The sequence below is a fragment of the Desmodus rotundus genome, chromosome 1 (genome assembly GCF_022682495.2).
Source record: "Desmodus rotundus isolate HL8 chromosome 1, HLdesRot8A.1, whole genome shotgun sequence".
In the NCBI taxonomy this organism is placed as follows: Eukaryota; Metazoa; Chordata; class Mammalia; order Chiroptera; family Phyllostomidae; genus Desmodus; species Desmodus rotundus.
This window is the reverse complement of record NC_071387.1, coordinates 194,899,459-194,927,254: the sequence shown is the minus strand read 5'-3', so window position 1 is coordinate 194,927,254 and position 27,796 is coordinate 194,899,459. Positions and strand designations below refer to the sequence as shown.

Below are 27,796 nucleotides of genomic sequence, written 5' to 3'. Positions count from 1 at the left end.
AATAACATATTATACATAAGATTTAAATAACATTTAGAAAATGTTTTATAGTTTACAGGTTATTTTAAAGTGAAACACAATCTAATAAACCATTTTCTCCCCCTACTCCTCAGGGGAAATAGACGGTACATTGAATTTGATATCCTGCTGAAGCCGCAGATAATGAGGACTTACCATTGCCTACCACTATTCATCTGGACCTATATGTTTTATACAGTTGATGCTATTCCATTACAAGAAAAAGCTAACAGTGATTTACCAAGCAAACCGATAATGAGTCTGACAAAAGATGATGGTAAAATGCTCCATCGCACCAAGCGTGGCTGGATGTGGAATCAGTTCTTCTTGTTGGAAGAGTACACAGGAAAAGACACCCAATATGTGGGCAAGGTAAGAATGTTTGTGTGATAATCTGGAAGCTGAAAGTGGTAGCAATTTATTTGTTACAGTAACTTTTCACATCACTAATGATTATTCAAAATATTTAACTAATTATGATCTGCAAAAGGCATGATGTTGCACAATAGTTCAGTAGGTTAGGGGCAGGAGTGTGATTTATTTGACTAGCTAAATGTAGGTCTGTATTCATAGTATGCCTCCAAATAAAATGAGTCATATGTGGACTTGATTTATTATTCATCAGCTAGATAAGATTTAATCCTGTATGTGCATCTAAGCAATGAAAAAAACTTTCTTTGAAATTTAATTTAAATTATGGATAAGTAATAACTAGGGTGTTATAGGTGACAATACAGAAACAATTATAATACACCAAAAATCATTACATTATATTGTTCGCTACTGATGAAGAGCATACTATTCATAAGAATAGTATGATATGTATGAGAAGTAAATAGACATAAATTCTTGTGGATGCTCCTGTTTCTTAATATCAAGTTAAACTGAACTACTCCTTTGTAACAATACAGAACGAAGGGTTTGAGGCAGAAGGAGGCAGAAAAGAAAAAAAATTAAAAAAGAAACTTCCTCTAGAAAGATTTACTAGCGTTCTAGTAGCAGGGTGATGTTGCTCATTATCCTTCTGCAGATTGTCGATGTTGCTCATTAGCAGCTGGGAGCAAATGACGATGGAGGATATGCAACTCCCTTCTTGAACTCGAATTTGAGAAACAGATTCACTACCTTTCTCCCTCCCTTTTGTCTGTGTCTCAGATTATATGACGGGATTTTTCTGATGTCCAAAGTTTTCCCTTTACCTAACTTTGCCTTAACGACCTCGTTCACGCTACTTTATATGCCAGGCAGTTCCTCTGTTCACTGTGCTTTATCCCCGACTTATGCCCACTGATTGCAAATCCTGAGAATAAAACATACCATAAACAATTATGTTTGAGTACTAAATGCTATGAATACTAACATTTCCCATAGATCCTGTTTGTTTTTCTTGATTCTTAGCATGCGGTAATAGAAATGATTGTAATGATATGAGTATCGATTGATTCACTGCAACATCCGGCAGATATGATAGACGAGGCCTAAACTGTAACAGAAAAGGACCCGATATCACCAATGTTATGCTTATTGCTTTTAAGCAAGAAATACCTTTATTTATGAATTTTCCAGAGCCTTGATATGACTCTCTATTTTTTGTGCGTGACAGTATATATTTTTTCAAATGCAGCTTCCTTTATCAGAAGTCTATTACTCCCACTTCTGTTGAAATCTGTCTCCTCTGGTTTCATAGGTCAGACTCATTTTGCCCCATACAGTTCACCTGATGATTCCTTTGTCTCTCTTATTTCTCCTCAAGTTAGTCATCTGGCATCCTCCAGCAACCTGCATTCAACATCACTTTTCACTCTGTAGTTAATAACCAACATCCTGATACTTCAAGTTCAACTGACAGATATTTGTGTCAAAGAATTTGAAATTGCTTTATGTTTCTTTTTCGAAGGCAGTGTATAAAGGATACATTTCATTCATGGGGCTTTATATAAAGGGTTTCATCCTGGGAGACTCACGGATACAGGACAGATAAAAAGACACTCACAAGCTTAAGGCAATCAAGGCCACACTACAAGCTTTTTATTTTTAGCTGTAAACAAAAATGCTTTCTATTAAAAATTGATTGTTCATTGATTAATTAACCACCATTGCTGCACTGATATTTTAAAATATACATTGCTTTGGGCCTCAGTTGGTTAAAGCATGGCCTCAATACACCAAAGTTGCAGGTTTGACTGCTGGTGAAGGCATGTAATAGAATCAACTGACAGATTCATAAATATGTGGAACAACAAATTGATGTTTCTCTCATTCTCCAAAAACAGTAAATAAAATATACATCATGCTGTAGATATTTTGTACCATTTTCCTTATTTTTAACTAATTCTGTAATTTGTCAAAGGTAGCTACTAACAGTGGATATACAGGTTTTTTAAATTACTTTTCATTAAATGTTACCAATTATTTTGGGGAAAATAACCTCTGTGTTTACCTACAGACAAAGTAAGGTGTTCAGTTGTCTTTTACAACCAGATCATAAGCCAAAATGGAAAAGCCATCTATAATAATCATAACTTTTCTCCAATGAGGAGAATCAAATCAAGTCTGTGTCAACTATTTGGTAGTATCAATGGAAAACAATATGCACGTGAAAGAGAAAGTTCAATGAAAACATCTGTACTACTTTGTAAAGCAATTACTTTCTCTCTTTTGTAATAAGGCCCTGTCTTAGACATGCCGTACACTGCGTATTTATTTCACTATAAAAGTGCATTTGCAAGTACTTAGCCTTCCTTCAGCCCGCCAGAGTCAGTAAACCCTCTCCTAACCTGCTCTCCAGGCTCTTGCCGTTATTATTCATTTGTGTATACGGAGACTAGTTAGACTCTTCCCCTGAACTTGGCTGAACACATGAGTTTTGATGAGGATTTAACTGCTTGGACATCCACACAGACTGTCTTTTTGATCACACCGCTCTGGTTGCCCTGGGTGAACACAAACCTAGTCTTCCCGGATCTCCTGAACTGGCAATGTCCCGTGTGAAGTAAAATCTTCACCATGTGCCACCAGGATTGGGAAAGACTAGGTAGCTTCTAATGGGGAGAGATTTTCATGTTTTTCTTAGTTTTACAGAAACTAAGTATTCCAGAAAAATAAGACCCATATTAATGTATAAGTTACATAAAATTGTATAAAGTCAGAAAGATATATAATCCTTGCATGCAAAACCCAGGGTTTGACTCTGAATGTAGAGGAAACCGTTTTAGAACAAAGAAAGTAGTACTAGCAAGGTTTAATATAAGCTGTGTTTGCACACTTACACGTGTGCAAGTTACAAGGTTCAGTCCTGGTTACACCATTTAATAATTATGTAGAACTTAGAAGTCAATTAAACTCCCCAAACCTCAGATTCTTGTTAAGTTAAATTAAATTGTCATTAAGATTTATTTAAGTCCAAATTTCTGATGTATTCTAAGCTTGTGGAGAAGGCTGTGACTGTGGGCTGGAGGAGCTAGTAGAAATGTAATAAAAATGTGCCTGTGGATAATCCAAGGGGGTGGGATTGCATGTGGCCTCATAAAAGACACATACACACACCCAGGCTAGTCCTGATAAAAGACACACACACACACACACACACACGCAGGCTAAGTGTAGACCATCACCATAAAAGGACCCACATTCCAGGCTGAATTGTTTTTACATACAGCATGGTATGTGAGTCCCTGCTGAAAATGTTTGTACAAATGCATTATGGGTGAAGCCCAGTCTGGGATGGTAAGTTTGCTTTCATTGTCAGAATGGACTGGAGGAGCAAGAAAATAAACCACAATAATATTTCTATAAGGAAGTACTGTAGAATGTCTTTATGTCATTTCAGACAGTTGCAATATAGGAGAGAAAAGTCAGAAGTGTTGAATGAAATTAAAAGCAATTTTTGTTTTTCCCAATAATATCATCTGGAGTTTGGTTGCTCACTTCTGACTAAAACTCTCAGGTATTTACCAATTCTGTTTTCTGTACCAAGAGAAACCATTGGTATTTACTTAAGAGCATTACAATGTCATAGCAATTGCCATGTAGCTTCCCTATAATTTGAATAAGTACATGTGACTGAATTACTTAGGCAGACTAGTAACATTACGTGAGATGAATTAAAATACATTTAACAAGAAGTACAGCAAAGGCTTCTACTTATCTGTTAGAAAATTTTCATATGCACTTGCTTCTTTGCAATTAGATGTAGTTCCTGAAGAATCCCTAGGTGTTATGGATTAATCATTAATTGATCATAAGCTTATTGTTATTAAAATTAGCAGAATTTAAGTATTTGACTTTAATACCTGGTTATTAAAACTCATTTATTGCATGAAGAGATGCCAAAATTACAGGTGTAATATTTATTCATTTTTAAGGAAAACATTAGGTTATATAAATAATTCTGAAATATCAACTTCATTGGCCATTATATTTTAATTCAAAGGTATGTTTTTGGCATTTACTTTGCTCAAGGCAATGGGCATAGTATCCTGGAACTGACTATAACTAGTCACCATCTGAGTATTACATATCTTTTTTACAGAGTTAGCTATCAATTGTTCATAGTTTTATTAAAATATTGCTATTCCACATCTAAAATCATCATTAGTGTAGCCATAGAATCCTAGAATGGAAGGGGATTTTAACATTTATCAAGCCTTTGTTAAAATTTGATAGAATTGGTTTAGATGTTAACTAAAACAATGGAACACAGATAGCAACTCCAAAACAGATAAGAGTCTGGTTTATATTAAGCTGAGTTATCAAATTGTTGAGTAACCAAGTATTTGCATTTATCTATGTTGACGTAAGCACTAAACATTGATATTTTCCTAAAGCATACACAAAGTGTATTTGGGTAGACAGGTTTCTCTTAGGCTTTGGAATATGGCAGTTTGATATGTATAGACAAAAAAAACAAAGCCTCAAATTTGCTGCAGGATGTTTGATAAATGTTTATAGTATTACAGTGTTTTTCAGAATCAAAATAAATTACCTTTCTAAAGGTTTTAGAATGCCATTTCTTATAGTGCAGTACATGTAGCAGCTGCTTCTGGTTTGAAAGCACCTTGCATTCTCTTTATGGGTTGGTTGTTTAAAACTAGGGACACATGAGAAAAATATTAAGCATTAAGACTAGGTTCTCAGGACAATGCACAAATGCTTATTTCACATGAGTTATATAAAAAACCTGCTTTCATAATAGAATGCTATCATTTAATTCTTACTGCCAGTACTGTATAATCACATTGCTGCATAGTACAGTACACTAAATAGCCTTTTCACATGAATTTATTTTAAGTTTCAAAATATATTGCACACTGTTTCTTGAATGATACCAATATCTTGGACAAAATATCTATAGAAAAATAACTCAAAGTTACTTAAATATAATTCAAAGTATTCAATACCATTAAATATTTCAGCCTCTGTTTGATGGCATCATAACTATGTAGTCTTAGCAACAGGCAGAATAAAACTTTCTCCTCCCTTATACTTGACTGATATGTAATTATGTGCACAGACCTGTTGCCGGGAAATCTCTGAGCACCCTTCCCACGATTGTTTCTGTTCTCCTTGTTTGACGTCTAATATCAAATGCATCCTGTCACGTGGAGCCTGCTTCACTCCCCCCACCTAGAATTTCTCATCAACGTTATATCACCTTTCAAAATCTTATTCAGGGCACACTTTTAATTATTCTGGCCTACTGTTTTACCGCCTAGAATCCGTGACCTTTGAATCCGTGCTGTGTTTTAGTCCTCCAAAGTGTTTGACGTTATACAGGTGCTCAAATTTCCCATTCACGTGCTCTCTCAGTACTCCCATATTGAGCTCTCATAACCTGGGTCCTGAGAGATCGACACTATGAAGCCCAGAAAGAGCAGAGAAAATTTAAAATAAGCATATTTCCCTTTCCTGACAGATTTTGTGCCAAATTCAACTCCTTTCCTGTATTTCCATTACACTGGAGGGTCCTAATTGCAACCAAGCCCCTCCTGTTTTGCTCTCTGCTCTCAAACCACATACTTTAGATTTACTTTCACTCCAGAATAATTTCTATGCCCTTAACACGGATAATTTCAAAGAGGTATTAATGATTACAGGATAAGATTAAACAAATTCTGACTGAATAAGGAAAGGAAGTGTAACTACTCAGAAACATTTGCATTTAAAATTTTAGTGATTTTTTTTTTACTGGAATATAAATAACTAGTAAACAATTAAAAACTATTAGAGTGTGGTAGAAATATGTTTATTAGTAAGATTACAAATGATGTGTGATTTTCCCTGGCACTCATTTCAGTGTTTCTGATACTCCCACATTATCTCCTATTTCCAAACTTGTAGAACATCAAATCCACCCTTAGGTAATCATCAGTGTTAAAAAAAAAAAAAGAAAGAAAGAAAGAAAGAAAAAGAAACTAAAATAGGAGTAGTAAATCTTCAGGGGAATACACAGAGAAGGATAGAAAAAAATATAAGCACAAGAACTATCAAGAATAATATAAAAAGTTCATTTTTCAATTTCTTTACCTTGGTCATTTTTTCCTTCATTTTTTTATGAAATTATTAAGTGAATAGCCAATTATCTTTTATGTTTCTGATTAACTGATGTTTAGTTATAGAATAGTGCTCTTTATGTTTGATAATACTACCTGCTTAAAAGTTTACCTTCCCTGATGCAACTTTACCCATACCAGTACTTTTATGATTGTGTTTGTGGTGTTTATCTTTTTCTATATTTCTGCTTTTAAGCTTTTTGTGTAATTTTATTTAAAACTCAGCTTTGTAAACAGCTAAAATTTGATTTATGTTTTTTCCACTCTGAAAATCTTAAAATTTAATTAAAATGTGAAGTCCATTAACATACTCAAATAATGAAATTATTTTTTAAAGGTTTTAAATTTTATTTATTTTTAGAGGGAGAGTAAGGGAGGGAGAAAGAAAGAGAAATATCAGTGTGGTTGCCTCTTGAGCTCCCCCTACTGGGGACCTAGCCTGCAATCCGGGCATGTGCCCAGGGAATCAAACCAGGGCCTCTGGTTCACAGGCCTACACTCAATTCACTGAGCCACACAAGCCAGGGTGTATAACGCAATTATTGATTCATTTGGATTTAAGTCTATCATTTTCTTATTTTCATTTACCCCATTGTTCTTTAAACTTTTGTGTTTGCTTTGTAACTTATTTGGATGAATTCAGGATTTAAAAAAATACCTGAATTATGCTCTTTATAAATACTTCTTATTATAATATAAATTAATGTTATATATTTTAGTATATAATGAAATAATCTTACAACATTATAATTTAATTTCCCCTGTGGTGTTGGGAACCGCCCTGCCTGGTTTCAGAGGCTGTAACCCCCCATGGTTAAGGCTGAGTCAGAGTTGGGACCATAAGCCACTAAGGAGACAAAGCTTGTCTCCCTGGCAGAAGTGCCACTTCTGCCCACTTCACCCTGCTTGGCCCTGAGCTTGGCCAGCTAGCCAATGATGGGTAAGAATCCTCAAGGGAGGATCAACCTAAGACAGGCTCTGGTCACGGAAGAGGCCCTCAGGGAAGGACTCGGGGGGCTGTGGAAAAAGGGGGTGATGGACCCTCGCCCCTCAGCTTTGAAATAGCCTGAGTCCTCATTCTGTCTGCAAGAAGTCTCCTAATCTCTTGGCTGCCTTACTTCCCTTGCCTGACTTAAGCCTGAAGCAATAACAGAGGGCAGTGCAGTCCTGTGCTGGGAGGGGCGGATTCCCTGGGGAATCAGGCCTAAGAAAAATACATACATTCCTGTGAAACCTACTTAATTTGTACCCTCAGTTTAAGAGATAAGGGTCCAGACCTGAGATGAGTCTGGCGCCTAAAGTTTTATGGCCCTCTAACTAATTGGCTGTAACTCAGAATAAGCCCTCAAAGTTCTCTATAAATCATGTATTGTTTAACCCTTACTGGCTGACAGTGATTGATGAGCTTTATCTGTATTCCTGTGGGAATGAACCTAATAAAAGCCCCTGGAGAGAAAGGCTCTGGGCCCTTCTCCTTTGAGAGAAGTGGCCACCTTTCCTCCCCAAGCAGATCATGTCTTGGTAGTCTTTTTCTTCATCTGTGGCAGACCGGGGGGGCTGCGTTAAAGTCCCCCAACACTGTGGGACTTTATTTTTGTCATATACTTCCTTCTGTATATACTATAAAACTAATCACACATTACTAATCTTTTAAGCATTTCAATATTTATTGAAAAACTTACAAAAATAACATTTATATTAGTTATATTATATTAATTATATTATATTACAATGTTATATTTTATATCATTATCATTTCCAGACAGTGCATTTTATACATTTTTGTAGATCTGAATTTCTGTTGCTATCATTTCTCTCAACCTGAAGACTTCTTTTTGCATTACTTGTAGCATAAGCTCTCTGCTCAGTTTTTAACCTTAAGGCTGAATTCTTGGAGTCTTACTGTACAAATGATCAGTGTTCAGGTCAGCCACCTGTAACATGTTGAGTGTATTCAAATTTTAGGGCTATCTTCTCCCTGGCTCCCTCTGTTCCCAGGTGTCTTCCTCTCGGTTTTAGTCATTATGATAGCCCTGAGTCTTGATCTCTGAGCACACACATGCACACACACCTGTGCACACAAACTCACTTCCCTTAGTTTCCCGGTCCCATGCCTTGTTCTCACCTTCCTTGCTCTCTCCCTCCCCTCCACCTCCCTCCACCTCTCCCTCCCTTTCTCACCTCTCCCTCTCCTCCTAACTGTAACTCTTCTCAAGCTTTGTTCTTTGGGCCTCTTTGATCTCTGATCTTGCTTCTCTCCCTTCCTTTTCCTTCCCCTTCTCCCTCCCTCCTCCTGAAGTCTATTCTCTCTCCACCAGCCCTTTCTTTCATAGCCCCCCCAGTCCCACCAAGGAAAGCACATACATGCACACACACTCTTTTATGCCATATTTTACAGTATCTCTTTCTGTTTGGATATGTGTAGATGCACAGCACTTACCATTGTGTTACAACTGACTACTTTATTCAGTAAAGTGGTATACTGTATAGGTTTTTAACCTAGGAGCAACAGGCTACACCATCTATTGTAGGTGTGTAGTAGGCTCTACCATCTGAGCTTGTGTAAGTGCACTCCACCATGCTCACACAACCAAATCATCTAATGATGCATTTCTCAGAACATACGCTCATCATTAAGCTATGCTGACCGTGACATAAATAATGACTCTGGACAAATAATTCTGAATCAATAGACAAAAATTTTCATGAATATATGTGTGTGTTTCTATGCATATGTGTTAACAACTTGCTTATTCAAGGATGTATATGTATAAGCTAATGCATGTACATCTTAATTGTGGCAAAGATATTTTACATTTGTATATATCTATGTTAGTAGAACCAACGCCACAAAGTAGAAAATTGGCAGGATCGAAGAATGCACCCTGTCATTCATGCCTTTTTCATCAATACCCTAGAGGTAACCACTTCGCTGACTCCAATCCTTTAGGAGAAGTTTGACAGTCTTTGAATTTCATATGTAGGGGTTTAAATGTCATGTCTGGCTTATTTCAGTCAACATCATGGGGATGAATTTATCCATGACACTGTGGATAGGGTTAAATTTTTACTGGCGATACAGTTTTCCCTTGTATAAATGTACCATGATTATTTATTCAACTAGCGATAGCTGATTGATGTGCTTTTAACTGGAGATTATTATAAAAATGCTATAAAATTTTATACATTATTATTTTCATATATGAATTCATTTCCTTTGGGCATATTTCAACAATGGGGTTGCTAAATCATGGAGTGGACATACATTGTTAGTAGATGCTAGCAAAAGGTTTTCAAAAAGATGTATGAATTTATCCTACCTAGGAATTTGTGAGAGTTCCAGTTACTCCATATCTTACTAATGTTTTATGTTGTTATTATATATTTTTTAAAGTTTAATCTTTTTTGGTGATGTGTAGTACTATTTCATTATAGTTTTAATTTGAATGACATTGAAAATTTTAAAGTTAGGCATGTTTTTATTTTAAATTGAACAATTGGAGATCTTAGTTTTGAATTGAATGCATAGGTACTGGCTCAATTTTTTATTGTTATCTAACTTTTTCTTGTCATTTCTTGCCCTTTATTTATACTGGATAGAAGTCATTTGTTAGATAGAGATAGGGAAATTATTTTCTTCCAATTTCAGGTTACTTTTCATTTCTGTTACAGTGTCTTTTGCTGAAGAAAGTTTGTTACTTTTAATTCAGTTGAATTTGTTAAACTCTTAAGGTTATTAATTTTGGTGCCCTATTAAGAAACATTTGCTAAGTATTCAGGTAATCTTATGTATCATAGTTAGGTCTATAAGCAAATTCGAATTCATTTATGGACTAGATGTAAGGTAGAGATCAAAAGGCCCATGAAGATCTGGAGTTCCCCCAGAATCATTACTTCTAAAAAATCATTTATGCATCTAATTACAATGACCTTTAAAAAATTCACGTGTTTGTTTATGGGTGCATGTATTTCTAGTCATTTTTTGATCTTTTGTTAATCTATGTGCTAATACCAAGCTGCCTTAATTATTGAAGCAATTTTTTAAATCTAGTCATTTAAGTTCCTCAACCATGTTCCTCTTCTTTCACTGTGGTTTTCAAGGTCTTTTGCATTTTCATAAAACCTTTAAAATTAGGTTTTCAGTTTTCACTAGATGAAAAACTGTTTCAGATTAATGAAATTAAAAAGATCTACCTATTTAAGGAAATATGTGATCCTGGATTGAATACTTGGTTTAAGTGGGAAATTACCATAAATACATTATTGGAATAATCAACATATTTGAAAATGGTCTTTATTTTAATGGTAAATGTAATTATATTGTTAATTTTTAAATTTTGTTATAATATATTAGATAGTGTCCTAATTCTAAGGTTATAGAGATAAAATAATCATCTAGAGGTGTAAGAGGATACAATTTCTACAAATGGGAGAAGATAATTTTAGTATGTATAAAGCAGGCAATAATACATAGGAAAAATACTAACAGCCCTATGGAAGTCTATAAAACAGTAAGAAAATATGAACAGGGATATAAAAATTGGCAGAATGTTTGGATTGGTATTCCACAGAAGATATCCAAATCTCCTGCAGGAAGCACATAAATCATTAAGTCCTCAACTCATTAAGAAATGTAGATTTAAACCATTCCAACCCAGAGTGACATGAAGTGCAAAGGGGAGATGGTGATACGTATATTTTGGAACTCACACAGATTAAGATTAAACAACAAATGCTAGAAATGTTAAAGGAGACTTAAATGGAGAAATACAATATACTTAGAGATTAGAAGGCAAAAAAAATCTAAAGATTAAATGTCCTCCAATCAATATTTCTGTGTGTTTCTTTAACTTTATTTCAAAATAATTAAAAACCAGAGACATTGAAGTTAAGAACAATCTAACAATAGCCAGAGGGGAGTAGGGAGGGGATAGTAGGGAGAGGGGATTACAGGAACTACTATAAATAACACATGGACAAAACCAAGGGTGGGGGAGGAGGTGGAGAAGGGAGGTGGCTTTGGCTGGGGTGGGGTGGAGGGGTGGAGAGAAAATGCAGACAACTGTAATTGAACAATAATAAAAAAAAAAAATTTTAAAAAGAACACAAAATAGAATTAATGTCATTGAGGTGATTATAAACTAACATACAAAAGCCAATGATGTATTATTTATACAATCAGATATCTACCAGAATCTTACACAGGCTATTCAGATCTTGGTACCTTAGGTTTTTCAATTTCTTAAGCTCTTAATGTAAGACATGGTATAGAACTAATACAGAGAGAACACTCAATAATCCTATTTGAAGCCACATCTCATGAGCACATATCACTTCAAAGTTGGATAAAAATAGAAGCTTACTACTACCTCGCTGCAGTTAACACTCCTAAGAGCGGTGCTGGCATATGCACACACACACACCTTTGTTAGCATGATACGAATAGCTTTTTTAAATAAGGAGATTAAACTTCACAAGCAAATATCTTAAGGCAAATTCTCTCGTCAAAATATTTCAGCCATGCAGTTGATTTTAACAACGTACACACACATATGTCACATAATAATGTTCCAGTCTATACTTCCTTCTTTTTGACTTGCAGGTTTACATTTAATGGATTTTGTGCATTGAAAACACAATGAATAATACTATTTAAAGTTGTTGCTACTGAGGAGTTATTTTTCTAAAGTTGGAATGAAAAAGAAAGAGTGATAATACATTGCTGTAGTTAGCACTCCCTAGAGTATAAAAATTGCCTCTTGAAAATGATGTATTCTAGGCTATAATCTCTGTTTGTATTCTATGAGATACAATGTGACCAATGAGTGAATCCCAATATTCTCTCATGTCATTTCACTCCTGGTAGTATGTGCTTCATCTCGACTATTTTTATGGTGAATAATGCTGAAATCAGACAGTGTACCTTCTCTTTTCTGATGTTCTGGTCAAGCCTAGAAATAGAGGCTCACATTTTAGTTTTGCATAAAACTGAAAAGAAGCCAAGTTTGCATTTATGTCAAAAAGAACTTCATAGAATAAAATGTAACAAATGTATGAACTGTGATAAGAATGGCCTCTTCTTATAGTAGTATTCTGAGGTTTTTGTTGCTAACATCCTTTTCTCTGCTACACATCAGAAAATTTAGAGAAAATAATAGTTTATGTTGATATTCATTTTGAATTATAGGTGACAATTGCAGGACCATTTCTATTGTACTTATATGTGATATTCGAATCACTGTAGTACTTTGCAATATTTACAAGAAAGAAATTATCTTATTTATATGCATACAGGTATCCAGGACAAGGTCAAATTTGCAAAATTAGTGGTTTTTTTTTGTCAAATAAATAAGGTATAATCTATGTAAATATATGGAAAGAAAATTCAGGAAAGACAGAGAAATGAAGATTCTGATTACTAATGAAAAAACTTCAGCTTGTACTCAGTTATTCTATTATTTTTCTTTGCAGTTGCAAGGATTTAGTTATTTTCTATGCTTATCTTAGGCTAAAACAAGCCTGATAAATGTGACATAAGTTAAACAACGAAGCTTGACCGTGACTATCCAAGCAAACCAATATCGGGAAACTGTTTATAGAACATACAGAACCACATACATCATGTATATGTGTAGATGCTGATGCAGTGAAGTTGTTTTTCTTCACCCATTTCTAAGGTTAAGTAAGTGGTTAGCAAAACTATAAATACATCTATGAGGATGACTTTTTACTGCTAACCAGTGTGCTTCATGGTCATTTCTTCAATAAGCTTTTTGAAAAAGTTTAATTGGTTATAAAAAACTGTGATTTAGATTAGTAACAATAAGTTAAACTGTACATATAAACAAAAAGATGAAAAACAACACCTCTCAAATTATTGGCTCTTACTTTTGTATGTATGTCCCTGCTCCCTGTGCTTGTTGTAAGAAAACATTCATTGCAAACCTGAGATGTCCCAGCATAGGACCTGGACCTAAATGATACCAATACATAGTTGTAGAGTTTAATTGGGCTGTATTGATGCTTTTAAAATTCAAAATTTCCTTTGCTTGATAACTCTGCTTATTATTTATTTCAATTATTTTCCCTTTTCTTCATTGCTGACATTAGGAATCCTAGAATTTTATTTTTCTTTCCTTCTGTTGATTTCACTGGTAGGTTGAAAATGTTTTCAGTATAGCCCAGTTAAACTCTACAAGTATTTATTGTTATCAGTTAGTTCCAGGCCCTATGCTAGGACATCCCAGGTTTGCAATGAATGTTTGCTTACAACAAGCACAGGGAGCAGGGCCGTACATACAAAAGTAAGAGCTAATGTTTTTCAGAACCCACTTAAAAAGAATCCCTGCTTTTGCCTTACTTTCATGCTCTAATTTATCACACTGATACTTCAAAAATTTGAAATGATTATCATTCTGAAAATCATTTTCTGCTTGCTAACATAAAAACAGTTCTCCATTTTATTCAAAATAACAAAAATAATATCAGAGCAATAGTGAAATGCAATTATTCTCCAATAAGTGTTGTGAAAATGAAGAAGGCTGGTACTTTTCAGGGGATTTTGAAGGGCATTTTAGTGAAAAGTATCTGAAAGCAACACAAATAAAATAATTAATAGTTGATGCAGCAATTCACTCACTGGAAATTTATCCCATAAATATAATCTTAGAAATATATGAAGATGTATGTTTAAGAGTATTCACTATAGTACTCAATGTAGTAACCAATGAAAATAACAATAGAATCAACCTAAATATTTATTTATTGAAAATTGCATAAATATAAATAAATCATTCATTCACAGTGAAAACCAAGTGCATGAAACTTAAAAATGATGTAAGAAGCCATCTGATATAGATTATTTAGTAAAAAAGTACATAGTTTAATTTTAGGAGGACAAAGAACATCAAGTAATAGTTGCATATATATACCTCCTGATATATTAGACTCTGTTTCAGGTCCGTAAGATGAGGTCTTCATATTCACTTTGCCTTATATACTTGTTTGTGTGTGTGTATGTATGTACATATTTCTTTAGTGCTGACATAGCATCTTTGGAGCAAGCTATAAAGTATTAACCTGAAATTCTCTAGCTGGGCTCAGATGTCAGCAATGAATAGTTGCTGTCACCAAACATCAGGGAAGACAGAGTTGGCATTCAATAAATTTGTGGTTGGCCATCTTTTCTATATCAAGTTTGAGAGAGTCTAAGGCATGAGTAGCTTATTCAAAATCAACTCAAAAGTAGTTTTACCAAAGGCACTTTAAAGGGCACTGGAGCCAGAACCTATATCCACTGTTATCCTACAACGAATATAAATTATCTTGGAACTATTTTATGCTATACATTTTTCTTTTAGACAAAGCAAGCCCTATACCTCTAAAGAAAAAAAAAAAACCCTCTAAATGCTATAGATTAAAGTTTATATCATTACCAGAGGTTCTAAGTGATTAATTCTAATGTGATTTAATGGGTCTCACCAACTATTGCTTGGTATCATTGTAATTGTATTTGCAAATAGTAGTAATACTTTTTGTTACTTTTTGTATGCTCATGAAATCATTCTGCATATTAACTTGTTCAAAGAGAGTAGATTTTTTTGTTGTAAAATATGTTGACTTAGCTATCAAGAGGATTCTTTTATTATAACATATTATTTTGAAAAAAAAAGATAAACTTATTAGAAAGTGAAATCTTTATGTAAGAATTTAAACCAACATTAAAAAACAAAAAGTTAAAAGGAGAACGTTTTTGTTGTTGTTCTTCTGTTTGATTCCATCCTGTTGGTGGCGAGTACAAGAAAAGACAGTAATTTAGGAAACTACCAGGGATAGAAGGCTACCTGCCTTGGTGAAGAAGGGGCAATAAAGTCAGTAAGGACATCTTGTGTATGGTTTCTAACTGAACTGTTTATACTTTCCAGAGCATTTTAGTTTTAAGTAACTGATTTTTTATGTTAACAAAATTTATAAATGTTATTTTCAACCAAAAAACCCGTGTCATAATTACATTATTAATTGGTATGTTTAATGTGATGTGTAAACTTTTCAGTTATTTTAGAACTAGGATACAAGATGTATGCTTTTTGTGTCTGTGCATGGATTGTCTTGATTTTATCCTTATTTTTAAAAATATACTTTTAAATTTATTTTTAGAGAGGGGGGAGGGTGACAGAGAGAGAGGGAGAGGGAGAGGGGGAGAGAGAGAGAGAGAGATACTGATGTGAGAGGGAATCAATTTGTTGCCTCTCCTGGGAACCTAACTGGAGACCTTACGTGCGACTCAAGCATGTGTCCTGACTGGGGTCGAACTGGCAACCTCTTGCTCTGTGCGAGGACTCTCAGAGTTACACCAGTCAGGGCTATCCTCATGTTTCATTAATAACTTTCCTGAGCATATAATTCAAGTTTCACAGCAATTTGAACATCGACATTTAGAGCATTGATCACTCCTTTATCATTTAGTATTCAAGATTGTTGATGAGAAGTCCACTGTTTATAAAATGCACGTCCCCCACAGGTGAGCTGCTTATTTTCCCTTACGAAAAGCATCGAGGCGATTCTCTTTATGTAGAGAAAAGCCATGGCAACAGAAGAGAAACAAAATCAAATGAAAGGGATCCAGATTCCCTTGACTCATTGCCTTATCTTTTTAGTTTACTTCTTTTAAGTATTACTAATATAAAAACAATTTGAAGTGTGCCATTCAATGGAATTTAGTACATTTTTAATGTGCAGCCATCACCTCTATTTCCTAAGCATTTCATCACCCCCAAAATAAATTCCATACCTACTAAGCAGTCACTCCCTGGTCCCCTAACCTCCAGACCCTGCCAAACGCTAACCTGTTTTCAGTCTCTATGGATTTAACTCTTCTGCATATTTTATATAAATAAATTATACACTATGTTATATTTTATTTCTGGCTTCTTTCACTCAGTGTAATTTTTTGAGGTTAATCCATATTGTGGTATGTATCAGTACTTCATTTATTTTTATAGTAGAATAATATCCCATTGTATAATATACCAAATGTTCTTTATTCGTTCTCCATTGATGGATGTTTGGTTCCATATTTTGCTCCTGTGAATAATGGTGCTATAAACATTAATATACAAATATTTATTTTAGTACATGTTTTCAATTCTTTCGGACATATATGTGTAGGAATGGAATTGCTGGATCATGAGATAATTCTATTTTTCACTTACTGAAGTACCATTAACCTATTTTTCAGGGTAGATGAACTGTTTTACATTACCACCAGCAATACTAAAGGGTTCCAGTTTCACATCCTTGCCTAGATTTTTTATTTTCCATTTTATTTTCAATACTTATGTGGCTGGTGTGAAGTGCTAACTCATTGTGGTTTCGATTAGCGTTTCTCTAGTGCACAGGTGGCAAACGCAAGGCCTGCAGCCGAATCCGGCCCTCGGCCTTTTTTTATCCAGCCCAGCACCTTGTTTCTATCCAGCAGCTTGCCCCTGGTTAAGGAGTAGTTACATTTATATAGTCCTCCAATTACATTTGGCCCTTTGAAGGCAACCACGGGGCTGATGTGGGCCCCCGTGAAAATAAGTTTTACATCCCTGCTCTAGTGACTAATAATGTTGGGCATCTTTTCATGTTTTTGTTGTTGTTTTGTGTATATTCCTGGGAAAATATCCTTCAAGTCATTCAACCATTTTTTTAATTGTGCTGTTTGCCTTTTTGCTGTGAAATTGTAAGAGCTTTTATATATTCTGGACACTAAACCCTTATCAAATATGTGCTCTGCAAATATTTTTTGCATTATGTAGCTATTATTTTTTTCCTTCCTGGTAGTGTCTTCAATGCACACAATTTTTTTTCTTTTCTAAGACATCCAATTTACTTATGTTTTATTTTTTGCTTGGGTTTTTGGTGTCATATTTAAGAACACACTGCCAAATCCATGATTATGGAGATTTACTTTACATTTCCTTCTAACAATTTTATTCTTTTTAACTCAAACTTAGGTCATTGACCTATTTTGAGTTCATTTTTGGCCTGATTTAATTTTTATTCCAACCTTTGTCCGGTCGTTCTTACTAACATTGTGCTGCATAGATTCTTTCTGTGTTTCTAATCATCTTTCTTTTATAATGAAATATTTTTCCTTGGTGAGCCTAAGTTCTTCATGAGTACAGTAAGCACACTATTTAGAATTTATTTAAAGTAATTTTGTCTTCATTGTAGGGGTGCACTATCTTCTCTTTTTTTTTTTCTTTTTGCATTGTTTATTATTATTCAAGTATAGTTATCTCCATTTTCCTGCGACCACTTTCCTGCACCCCACCCACTCCCACTTCCCACCCTCAATCCTTCCCCCCTTTGGCTTTGTCCTTGGATCCTTTATACATGTCCCTTGATGACCCTTCCAAGTTCAGTTTTCTAATCTGTTACTTTCTAGTTACCATTTCTTTCAAACACATCATGAGCATTTTTTGTTTTGTTCATATCTATCACTGTTATCATGTCCACTCTCCCCTAATTTATACTGAACTTCAGCTTTGTGCTTAGGGAAGACCCCTACAGAATGAGAGACATTATTTTAGCAAGCATGTGTGGGTACTTTGCAGGCAAAAAAGGCAGTCATCTTTCTGGTAAATAAATAAGGAAAACTAGTGTAAGACTTCTGATGTCTTAGAAAGCATATCTCTTGTTTCAAATTAAATGTTGGTTAGGGAAGAAGAGTGGCAAAACCAACCAACCAATGAGGCCATCTGATAAACCGTTCTTTGGTGAACTCCCTCAGTGCTCATCTTCCTCATTTTCACTTTCCACTCCCGTTCACCTCAGAGGATCATGGTACTAAAAAATAACAGACTCCTCTGTCCCTCACTACAGTGTTATTTGTTGTAGTTCACTGAAATTTGGGCTCTTTTCTCAAAATCATGTGTTAGTAAATCCCCTCCATTTGCTCTCCTCCAGGAATTGGCTAAAATTAACTAATGCATCAGTCCTTGTTCTCAACATTATTTTAAATCCATTTATTTTAATATTTCTTTTGTCATGTTTCAGTTTGTTTATGAGAAAGGATGGGAATCTAAATTTGTTCTCTTCTATCATTAAATCAGAAGTCTTGCAATGACTGATGTAATTTGTTGATATAATCATATGTGAAGTAATGGCAATTTATTTAAAACATAGGCAGTTCTAGAACATACTGATTAACCTGATGCAGAGCAAGCATATCATTGTATAGTCTGGAGTCTGCACTAGGCCTGTAGTTGTGCACTGAACCTGTCATTTAGTAAGTAATTCCAAATATTTGTGGAAATAACAATTTGACTACAAAACAATCTTTAATAATTGGATTTTATTATTCCTAACTTGTGTTGATAATATCATTTCTCATTAATATTATATATAAATGATATGAATTTCCTATTAAGTGTATTCAATGCCAGTTTTATAGCAAATGCAATTACAAATTTCAAAAATAAGTTTATTTATTTTAGGGTTTTACTTGGAATTAAAAATATGAAAATTCAACTAAATGGATATTTTTGAATAAGCAAGTAAGTGAATTAAAAAATGGAGGTATGGAAATTATCAAATTAATTCCACTATGATATTTGAATAAAATGTTAAGAGCTAAGTACTAAAGATAAAAGCTAATTAGATGTCCTCATAGACAAATGAAAAACACAGAGGAAAAGACAACTTTATGGAATTTACTAATGCTTCTGTGTAATATTTATTAAGTACTAACCATGGCTTAGGTATTTTATTGTTTCATATATTTTAAAGAAAAATTAAGCCTCAATCCTATGAGTGATTGCTATTATCATGATTCTATGGAGATAGAGAAAGGTTAAATTACTTGTTCAAATCACAGAGCATCAATTGCAGATTTAGGATTTTAAACATTTTTGTCCACCTCTGAAAATTCATCCTTTTAAACCTTTCCACTATACTGATGCCTAGTGTCGCTTAGTGTATGATATAGCAATAGTGTATCTGCTCATTGTAGAAAGGTGAGTGTCTAAAATTCTACCTGAAGATATGTGATAGGAAGGAAGAATGGTACCCCTATGTCCTCATACCTAGAATCTGTGATTTTAGTGCATTACCTGGCAAAAGAGAATTGAGGTTGCTAATCAGGTATTCTTGAAATAGAGATAGAGATGACAGATGATAGATATCTAGATAGACAAATAGACAGACAGATAGATGGATAAATGGATAGATGACAGATAGATATAAATGTATCCAAAAAAGAAGGTTCAGAGAGCTACCATGTGAAAATCACTTCACCTGCTGCTGCTGGTTTTGAAGATCAAGGAAGGGACTTAAGAGCCAAGGAATCAGGCAAGGAAATGGATTGCCCGAGCTTCCAGAAGGAATGCACTCCCGCTGATAACTTGATTTTAACCTTGCTAGATCTGTGGGACTTCTCACTTAGAAAACTGTAAGAACTGTTAAGATATTTGTGTTACTTTAGGCCATTAAGATTGTAGAAATTCTTAGAGCAGCAACAGGAAACTAACACAAGTTATAAGGAAGGACTTCTACATATTGTAACATTTAACATGAACCTTGGAGAACAGTCAGCAAATGATAACTTCAAGAAGTATAGAGAAGACATTGTAGATAGTGGGAGCTTATGCTTGAAAATAAGGAGGGAGCGGACAGCTAAAAAAGAATAGTTGAGGACAGATACAATAGAGAGTGATGTTTGGTTTTAGTTGACAGTAAGTGTTTAACAGCTTAGAAAAATAGTCTAAAGTTTGTTGTAAATCGTAGTTTAAATTGAACTTTATGATGACATATGACACAACACTTTACTTTAAAACGTCTTGTTGAAATTATTATAACTTAAAAATTATCATATATTTTCTTATAATTTTTTTATCAGAGCATAAGTTGATTTCAGATGTAACAGCAATGTTGAAGTCAAAAAATTAAATTCTTAATTTACCACATAAACTTAGCCATTTGAGTATTTTTTACAGTCAGCCCCTCCAAAAAACAGAGGGAACTTTTCTCTCCTACCTCACATAGCATCGTTTCACAGTGGTTCTGTTTGTGGAGGACTCTAAACCGAGTAAACTGCTTTGAGAATATTTCAGAACTTCTTTCTCCAAATATAAACTCATCTGGACAAATTACATATTGCAGGTTTTTCTACAGATTCCTTTATTAAGAGTCCAAATGCAGTTGCCATCAAATATATGTACCCTGTAAAATATATACACCCATCCTGAAAAATGGGTATATCCTGTAATCATTCAGTTAATATAAGTGTTTTACCTCAGTGATGATTTTCATCATATTTCAACATAACCAACTCAACTTGGACATTATTTTAGTCTTTACAGGCTTATAAACATATGGACTAATACCCAGCTTCTACCTGTTCTGTATAATTTTCCTCCATAAGACGATGGGTATAATTCTTTATCTTTACCACAGAAAGGGAATTCTTAAGATTCAGAGTGGTGATTTTTTTTTCCAAATGGGGGCAGTTGGGCAGTTACCAAAAAGAAAAAGATTTAAATTTTCCAGAACTCTAGTTAGAGGGAGAATTAATGCTCAAAATTGGTACTAAATCACCAATGAAGGAAGCTGTGGAAAGTGTTACTGCTAATTGGAATTTATGTGTTATAGAAAGGAATGAAACACAATAATGAGGAGTCAGGAAATTTTGTTTTAAATACCTTTCTGCAATAAAAGTCTATCATGACCTTGGGCAAGGTAATTAATCTGTCACTCTAAAGAATTTATACTCAATTATATTGAGATGCATGCTGAAGAAAAAAAGCCAATATGGATATAGTTTAGTGAGTGAGGAGGGAAACAATGAGGACATAATTTAAAGAGGTAGAAAGAGAGATGGTCATGTACGTTCTTGGAAGTCATAGTAATCTTTTGGTTTTATTTGCTTCTTTGGTGTGTGTGTATGCATGTATCTGTTCTGGGCGGTGGGGGGAGGAGGCATTGGGGGAGGGAGAGGTAGAGAGAGAGAAGAGTGAGTTATTGGAATGAAAAGGCATAGATCTGCTTAAAGCAAGTCACTCATATAAACTAAATCTAGCTTGAAAAAATTACTCTGACTGTTATGTGGAACACGGAATCTGGAGGAGAAAGATTCAGGGACAGTGGGTAGGAAGCTACTGAAGTAATTCAAGTGGTCAACATTGGTGGCTTGAACTGAGACATTAAGAGAAAAGACTGAGATGCCAGGGCTTACAGACAGAGTGGATGAAGGAGATGAGAGAGAAGGAGAGAAAATAATTTTGATATAATTAATCATACAAAGGATAGCACCACTGACTACAGTGGAATGTACTGGAAAAGGGAAGGTGAGAGGATGGCTAAGAGAGAAATAAAGAACTCTGTTTGGACCATATAAAACAAAGTATGGCTTACTTGACACATTGATGGTGTGAAAAGCAAGCATTGAAATATTCGATCTGAAAAAAACAGTAAAGGTTATGAATGAAATGCCATCGTGAGAGTGCTTCCATATAATTTGTCTATAAAACCATTTGATGAGGTAAAGTACTTAGAAAGTACAAATAAAAGATAGAAATAAGAACTCATTATTGTATAATGATACATTTATTAGGGCAGTATCTATGAGAAATGTTTTGTGAATTCACTTGTAGTTTATAAGTGCATCAATTTTATTTTTAAAAATAATTTTGAAGTCTAATGGGGAACAATTTAATAGAATGATAGTTATTTAAAATTTGCACTGTAATAATTGAATCAAAATGATATAAGGTTTATGTTTGTCAAATTACTGCCTTATTAGATTTTCTAAAGAAAATGATGTATTACTTAGTATAAACTATAATGTTTTGCAATAAGAAATGAGTAAATATGTTGCAGAAACATAACAGCTTCCATAAACACTGAGGTTACACTGAAGTCAATGAGAAGAATCCACTGATATCAGTATGTTTTATTCTGATAGCACATAGAGTATTAATTATATAACATGATTCTTAATTACACATTTATTTTAATTTTCTTACTCTTTAATAACAGCCTTGGTATTCAGTTTTGGCTTTTCTGTATGTAAATGTGTGTTCTTAAGGAATGGAGACATTTTGGGTTAATTTAATGAGAATTAGTGTCTTAAAACAAAAAAAATAAATAAATTCCTAGAGAGAATTGTGTTGTTTTTTTTTAACCGTACCTGTGTGTTGAGGATGAAAGTTTTGTGGGCACTATTGGACCATAGAAAGAGGTATCTGAGAGAACAGCATTAGGATGTCACTATTAAGGATTGATTAATGATTGTCCTTGCCTTCTGAGTAAAGATAAGGAATTGTCAAGTCAGACTTGCATAAAAAGACATATTGCCCAATATGAAGCTTTACTGATAATTTCAAGGGCATGTGCAATCTATGGAAGAATATAAAGTAAGAAAAGGTGAAAGGTATTCACTGCGAGTTCCCAAATCTCCAGGGAATGCATTCCTACCCCATGTCCAAAGAATAGGTCCTAAGTAGATAGTCACCTGCTTTTAAAAAATATTTTATTTAAGTTATGAAGCATCTCCATTATGTACCCACATAGCTTATGAGACATTTTCCAGAGAGCATGCCTCATTAATCATAAACTATTGATTTAAGTATGAAAGGCAACCTGAAACCATGGACAGTCCACTAAACACTACAGCACTTTAAAGTTAAGTATTCTCCTTCTACCAAATAACATTTTTTTTTAGGGCATTTTTTCAGCATACTTACAAAAAGATAGGTCATGTTCACCTGCCTAAGTTCAACCTCTCTCTGGTACTGTGAAGGAAACCTGTTGTAGGTGAGCTGTTGAACTTCCTAGTCAACTCTCTATCCTCAAGCAGTATTTCTATATTCCTAAGATGTTTTCAATTCTCTGTGTTATAGTTTGTGTTATATTTTCTACAAATATTAATCTTAATAACACCATACCGGTAAAATGGACTTAACTCATACTGTATTTAATAATAATTTCCTCTGCGAAGCTTCTTAACATGGCGGTATCCCTTCAGAGTTATTTCAACAGTCTTTTGTCAGTGCAGTTACTCTTATTCGTCCAGGGGCCATAGTCAGTCGAACATTTTTATATGTGTTGATGTGAGTATTTATCGAATTTGTACTTTTTATAAGGCCAAGTGTTCTTCCTTTTCTGGACAGTTTTCAGAAGCCTTTTGTAAAGTGATGACTTCATTTCAGATAAAATATTTTCTCCTCCTGGAGAGTTATCATTTACACAAGTCTAGTTTTAATTTAATTCTATACATCCATTTGCAAATCATTTGCTCATCCTATAACTTTGCCAGAGAGATTAATATAGTAATTTCCCTGTGTACCATACATTCCAACTGACTGAGATAATAACTAAAAAACATTATTCTGTGAATTCTTGGCCACATTTGGTTTGTGGATATAATACCATCCCAGTTAAAACAGGAAAGGGCTTAGAACACTGGCTGCCAGGTGTAATAACGAAACCTTGCTGCTCTATCTACTGAAACCCAATGAGTTACACCATTGTAAAGACTTTTTTAATCTGTAATACTCAGGACTTTAAAAGCCACGATAAAAGCCACACTTTTTTATGTGATGTCTTACTATTGCTAAAGTTTAATACAGTATTCACATAATTGCGTTACTTTTTAAAAAGATTTCACTTATTCATTTTTTTAGAGAGAAGGAAAGGGAGGGAAAAAAACATCAATGTGTGCTTGCCTCTCTCACGCCTCCTACTGGGGACCTGGTCTGCAACCCAGGCATGTGCCCTGACTGGGAATTGAACTGGCGACACTTTGGTTCACAGGCCAGTGTTCAATCCATCGAGTCACACCATCCAGGGCTAAATTGCATTCCTCGTAAGTGGCTGACTAAGCCACACAGTTACTGGCCCTTAAAGCCACCAGGGATTATGATGTCAGGTAGACATTTTTTGTAATGAATAAGCCCTTTCAACCACTGTTGACAGCTCTGCTAAACTAATTACTTAATTAATTAATTAGAGCTTTGTTTTCTCTCAAGATCAATTTCCAGCCATCACCAGTCTCCTAAAGAAGAGATTTTTCTAATGTCCTTATATGGGTTAGGAAGACTGTTTCATTATGCTGACCATATTCTAGGAATGTTATTTTAGTGTTATTCAGAATCTACAGTTGAGCTCTTACCATATCCACAGAACATTTTAAATAGTGGGCAGTGCTTATCAAGTCACTACATATATTTTTGCAGTGGCAAAATGAGCAGGAGTTCAGTGTTTCTTCTGCAGGGATATCAAATACTGAGGTCTCTCCCTCCACTTGCCATTGGTCCTCGTTAGATTGGAAAGGGATAACTAAGAGTATTGTTTATTTGCCCTGAGATGCTCACTTGGAAATTGCATAAATGCATCCCTCCCTGGTACATTAATCTTTTTATGAATACCTTTTCCTTTTGTTATATCTCCTATTTATATTTATTATTTTTCCACCTAGGATTTACCGTTAGTTTAGCAGGCATGACATCTACCTATGCAGGTGGTAATAAAAGCAGCCTTACTCACACTTCTCAGCCATTTTCCACCCCCATCTCTAGGCAGATTAGGGATTTGTCCAGTAGAAGATCTAAGACAAGCCTGTTGCTTGATAATGGAACTGAACTTATAGGTAGCTCTAGTTAGTCCATAAAGGTTGATGTTATGACTCATCCTTAAATACCTTTAGAAATATGTGCTGATAAATTCAATCACATCGAAATTAGACCTTAGGTATTAATTATATATATATATATAAAAGGTTTAAATTGGCCTGGTATCACTGGAAAAGGAATAATGGAAGAAAAAGTTTCATACATAGAAATGTGAAGTGTTTATAATTGCATCCCCCTAGTCCTCTATCCTTGCGTCTAGATTCTACAAACAATTCCAATGACAGCTCCTCTTACTTCCTGTGATATTCAAAATTACAACATGTTCATTAAATGATAAAGCCAACCTATAGGGCCTTTACATCACCCATGTTAAGTAGCAAGTGTTTCAATTGCCTATTGAATGGAGCATTTCTCTGCAAGCAATGAGTTCTGTGATACAGTCATAAAAGATGTTTCCTTGATTCTTTCTGTTTAATAATAACAGTGAAAAATGTGTAACTTAAGAAGAAAAATATACCTTTAAGGGTGACATAAATCATACTATTCTTGAAAATATATTGGTGTATTTGAACATTATTAAAACATCAGAAATAAATATTATTATTAATAGTACTTTTCAGCATCTGTCAATGATAGAGCATATGTCTTTTCTTTATTAAAAACTGACCAAAATGATAGAAGATTTCAAATGTATTTTTAAGGATATATGAGTATTGCTGATAATAACAGTTGGACATTATGACATGCTTTTGGAATTAAAAACACTTTAAACAAAAATAATTTAACCATTAATAATAACCATTAATAATAGCCATTAGTGGTCTCATATGGATTAGGTTGCAGTAGTTTTCCATCGACTTTAATCACAGGACATAGTGATATTAAGAGACCCTCTAAGGAATCTTATGTTTCTGGATATACTCTTCCTTGCCTTGCTTGTGGAGTAGCAGTCCGCTTTTCCCTGTATAATCAGGATCAGTCACCCCAGGCAGCACAGTTACTCCTTTCTTTGCCTGTTGATTGAGAAGCATGAAGAATCTAAAGTGGCCAAGGACTTGTTCTCCAGTTCAATGGAATCATTTTTCTATCTCTTTGTAGACATTCCTGTTTCTGGAATTTAAAAAATTTAGTCCATCATATTATAAGATTTCTGGAACTGGGAACAAAAATGTTGCTAGTGGGTCGCTAATAATAATAGTGGTGCCACAACTGTTCTGATCTCTTGATTTTTAGACCTGTGAGTCCAGTACCATATACTGGATGCTGATCTGGAGCATATGCAGCCTTCTATAGAGACTTGCTTCAGCCCTGTAGGTATTGGCTCCTCACCGTCATAGTGATTGAGTCTTCAGAAGGCCATTCCACAATTCTGTCAAGTCAGGATAAGGTGAACCATTGTAAAACCAATGAATTTCATGAGCATTCCGTTCCCATTCCACTCACTTTTGCTGTGAAGTTATTTCCTTGATTAGAAGCGATGTTGTGTTTTTTATCATGGTGATGGTAACACATCCTGTAAGTCCATGATGGTAACTTTGGCTGAAGCATTATGTTCATGGAAGACAAATCCAAATCCAGAGTGTCTACTCCAGTAACAATAAAACATTGCCTTTTCCATGATGGAATCAGCCCAATGTAATCAATCTGCTTCCCCTGGAATGGTGTCATCTCAGGAGCTCGCTGTTAGTCAGGGGCTGGCAGCTTAGGCATTCAGCAGTGGCCAGATGGCCCTGAGTGAGGATGTCAGTGCAGCTGAGATCATGCAGAACTTCCATCCCTGCCACAGTGGCCAGTTTGTTCATGAGCCCATGAGATGGCAGGCGTGGCTGGGGAAAGAGGCAGACTGGTACACGCAGGACAGTTCATCCTATCTCCTTGTTAATAAGATTCTAGTCTACTGAAGTCATTCTTTGGTGAGCATTCTCAGGGGATGCATGTTTTTTGCACTTTTAAAGAGATATGCCCAGAAGATTCTTCCTCAAATTTCCTTTTCACCATTTTTTAAAATCATAGTCTTTTCAACTTGTTGAACATCCAACCACACCATTAGTGACAGCTCATGAATTGATACAACCAGATGTACTGCCTGAAGCTCTGCCTACTGAGAGGATTTCTCCTCACCACTGTCCTTTAAGGATGTTCCAGAAAGAGGACTATAATGATTCAGCTAACCACTATTTAGTGATGCCTGAATATCATGTAGAAGTATCTCTAAATCAGGTCCAAGACTTTTCTTATTTTAGCTGATTGAAGGAATTCCTTGTGAAACCGCAGGTGCAGCCTGGGAGAGAGAAAGCAGTGTAGAGTGGACACCATGGGCATAAAAAGGTGGAGTGAAACATCAATGCGTGTTGCCTCTCATGAGCCCCCTACTGGGACCTGGCCCACAACCCAGGCATGTACCCTGACTGGGAATCAAACCAGCAACTATTTGGTTTGCAGGCCAGTGCTCAATCCACTGAGCCACACCAGCCAGGGCTGAATGTATGATTTAAATTTAATAATGTAATTAATAAATAATTTCAGTATTTCAGGATAGTAGTTGAAGTTTTGTAATATTGCATAAGAAAATAACCATTAGGAGTTTTCATTCTTAAAATTAAATTTTGAATT

At 34.8% G+C, this 27,796-nt stretch overlaps 1 protein-coding gene across 1 annotated transcript in view; it reads left to right on the top strand.

Annotated features, from left to right (window-relative positions):
- The first annotated feature begins 252 nt into the window (after positions 1-252).
- Positions 253-27,796, top strand: part of CDH9 (cadherin 9) — a 62,129-nt gene continuing 34,585 nt past the window's right edge. Inside the window, exon 1 of the mRNA XM_024578507.4 lies at positions 253-390. Coding sequence (XP_024434275.2) covers positions 274-390 — 117 coding nt within the window. The 5' untranslated portion in view covers positions 253-273. The remainder of the gene's footprint in view (positions 391-27,796) is intronic.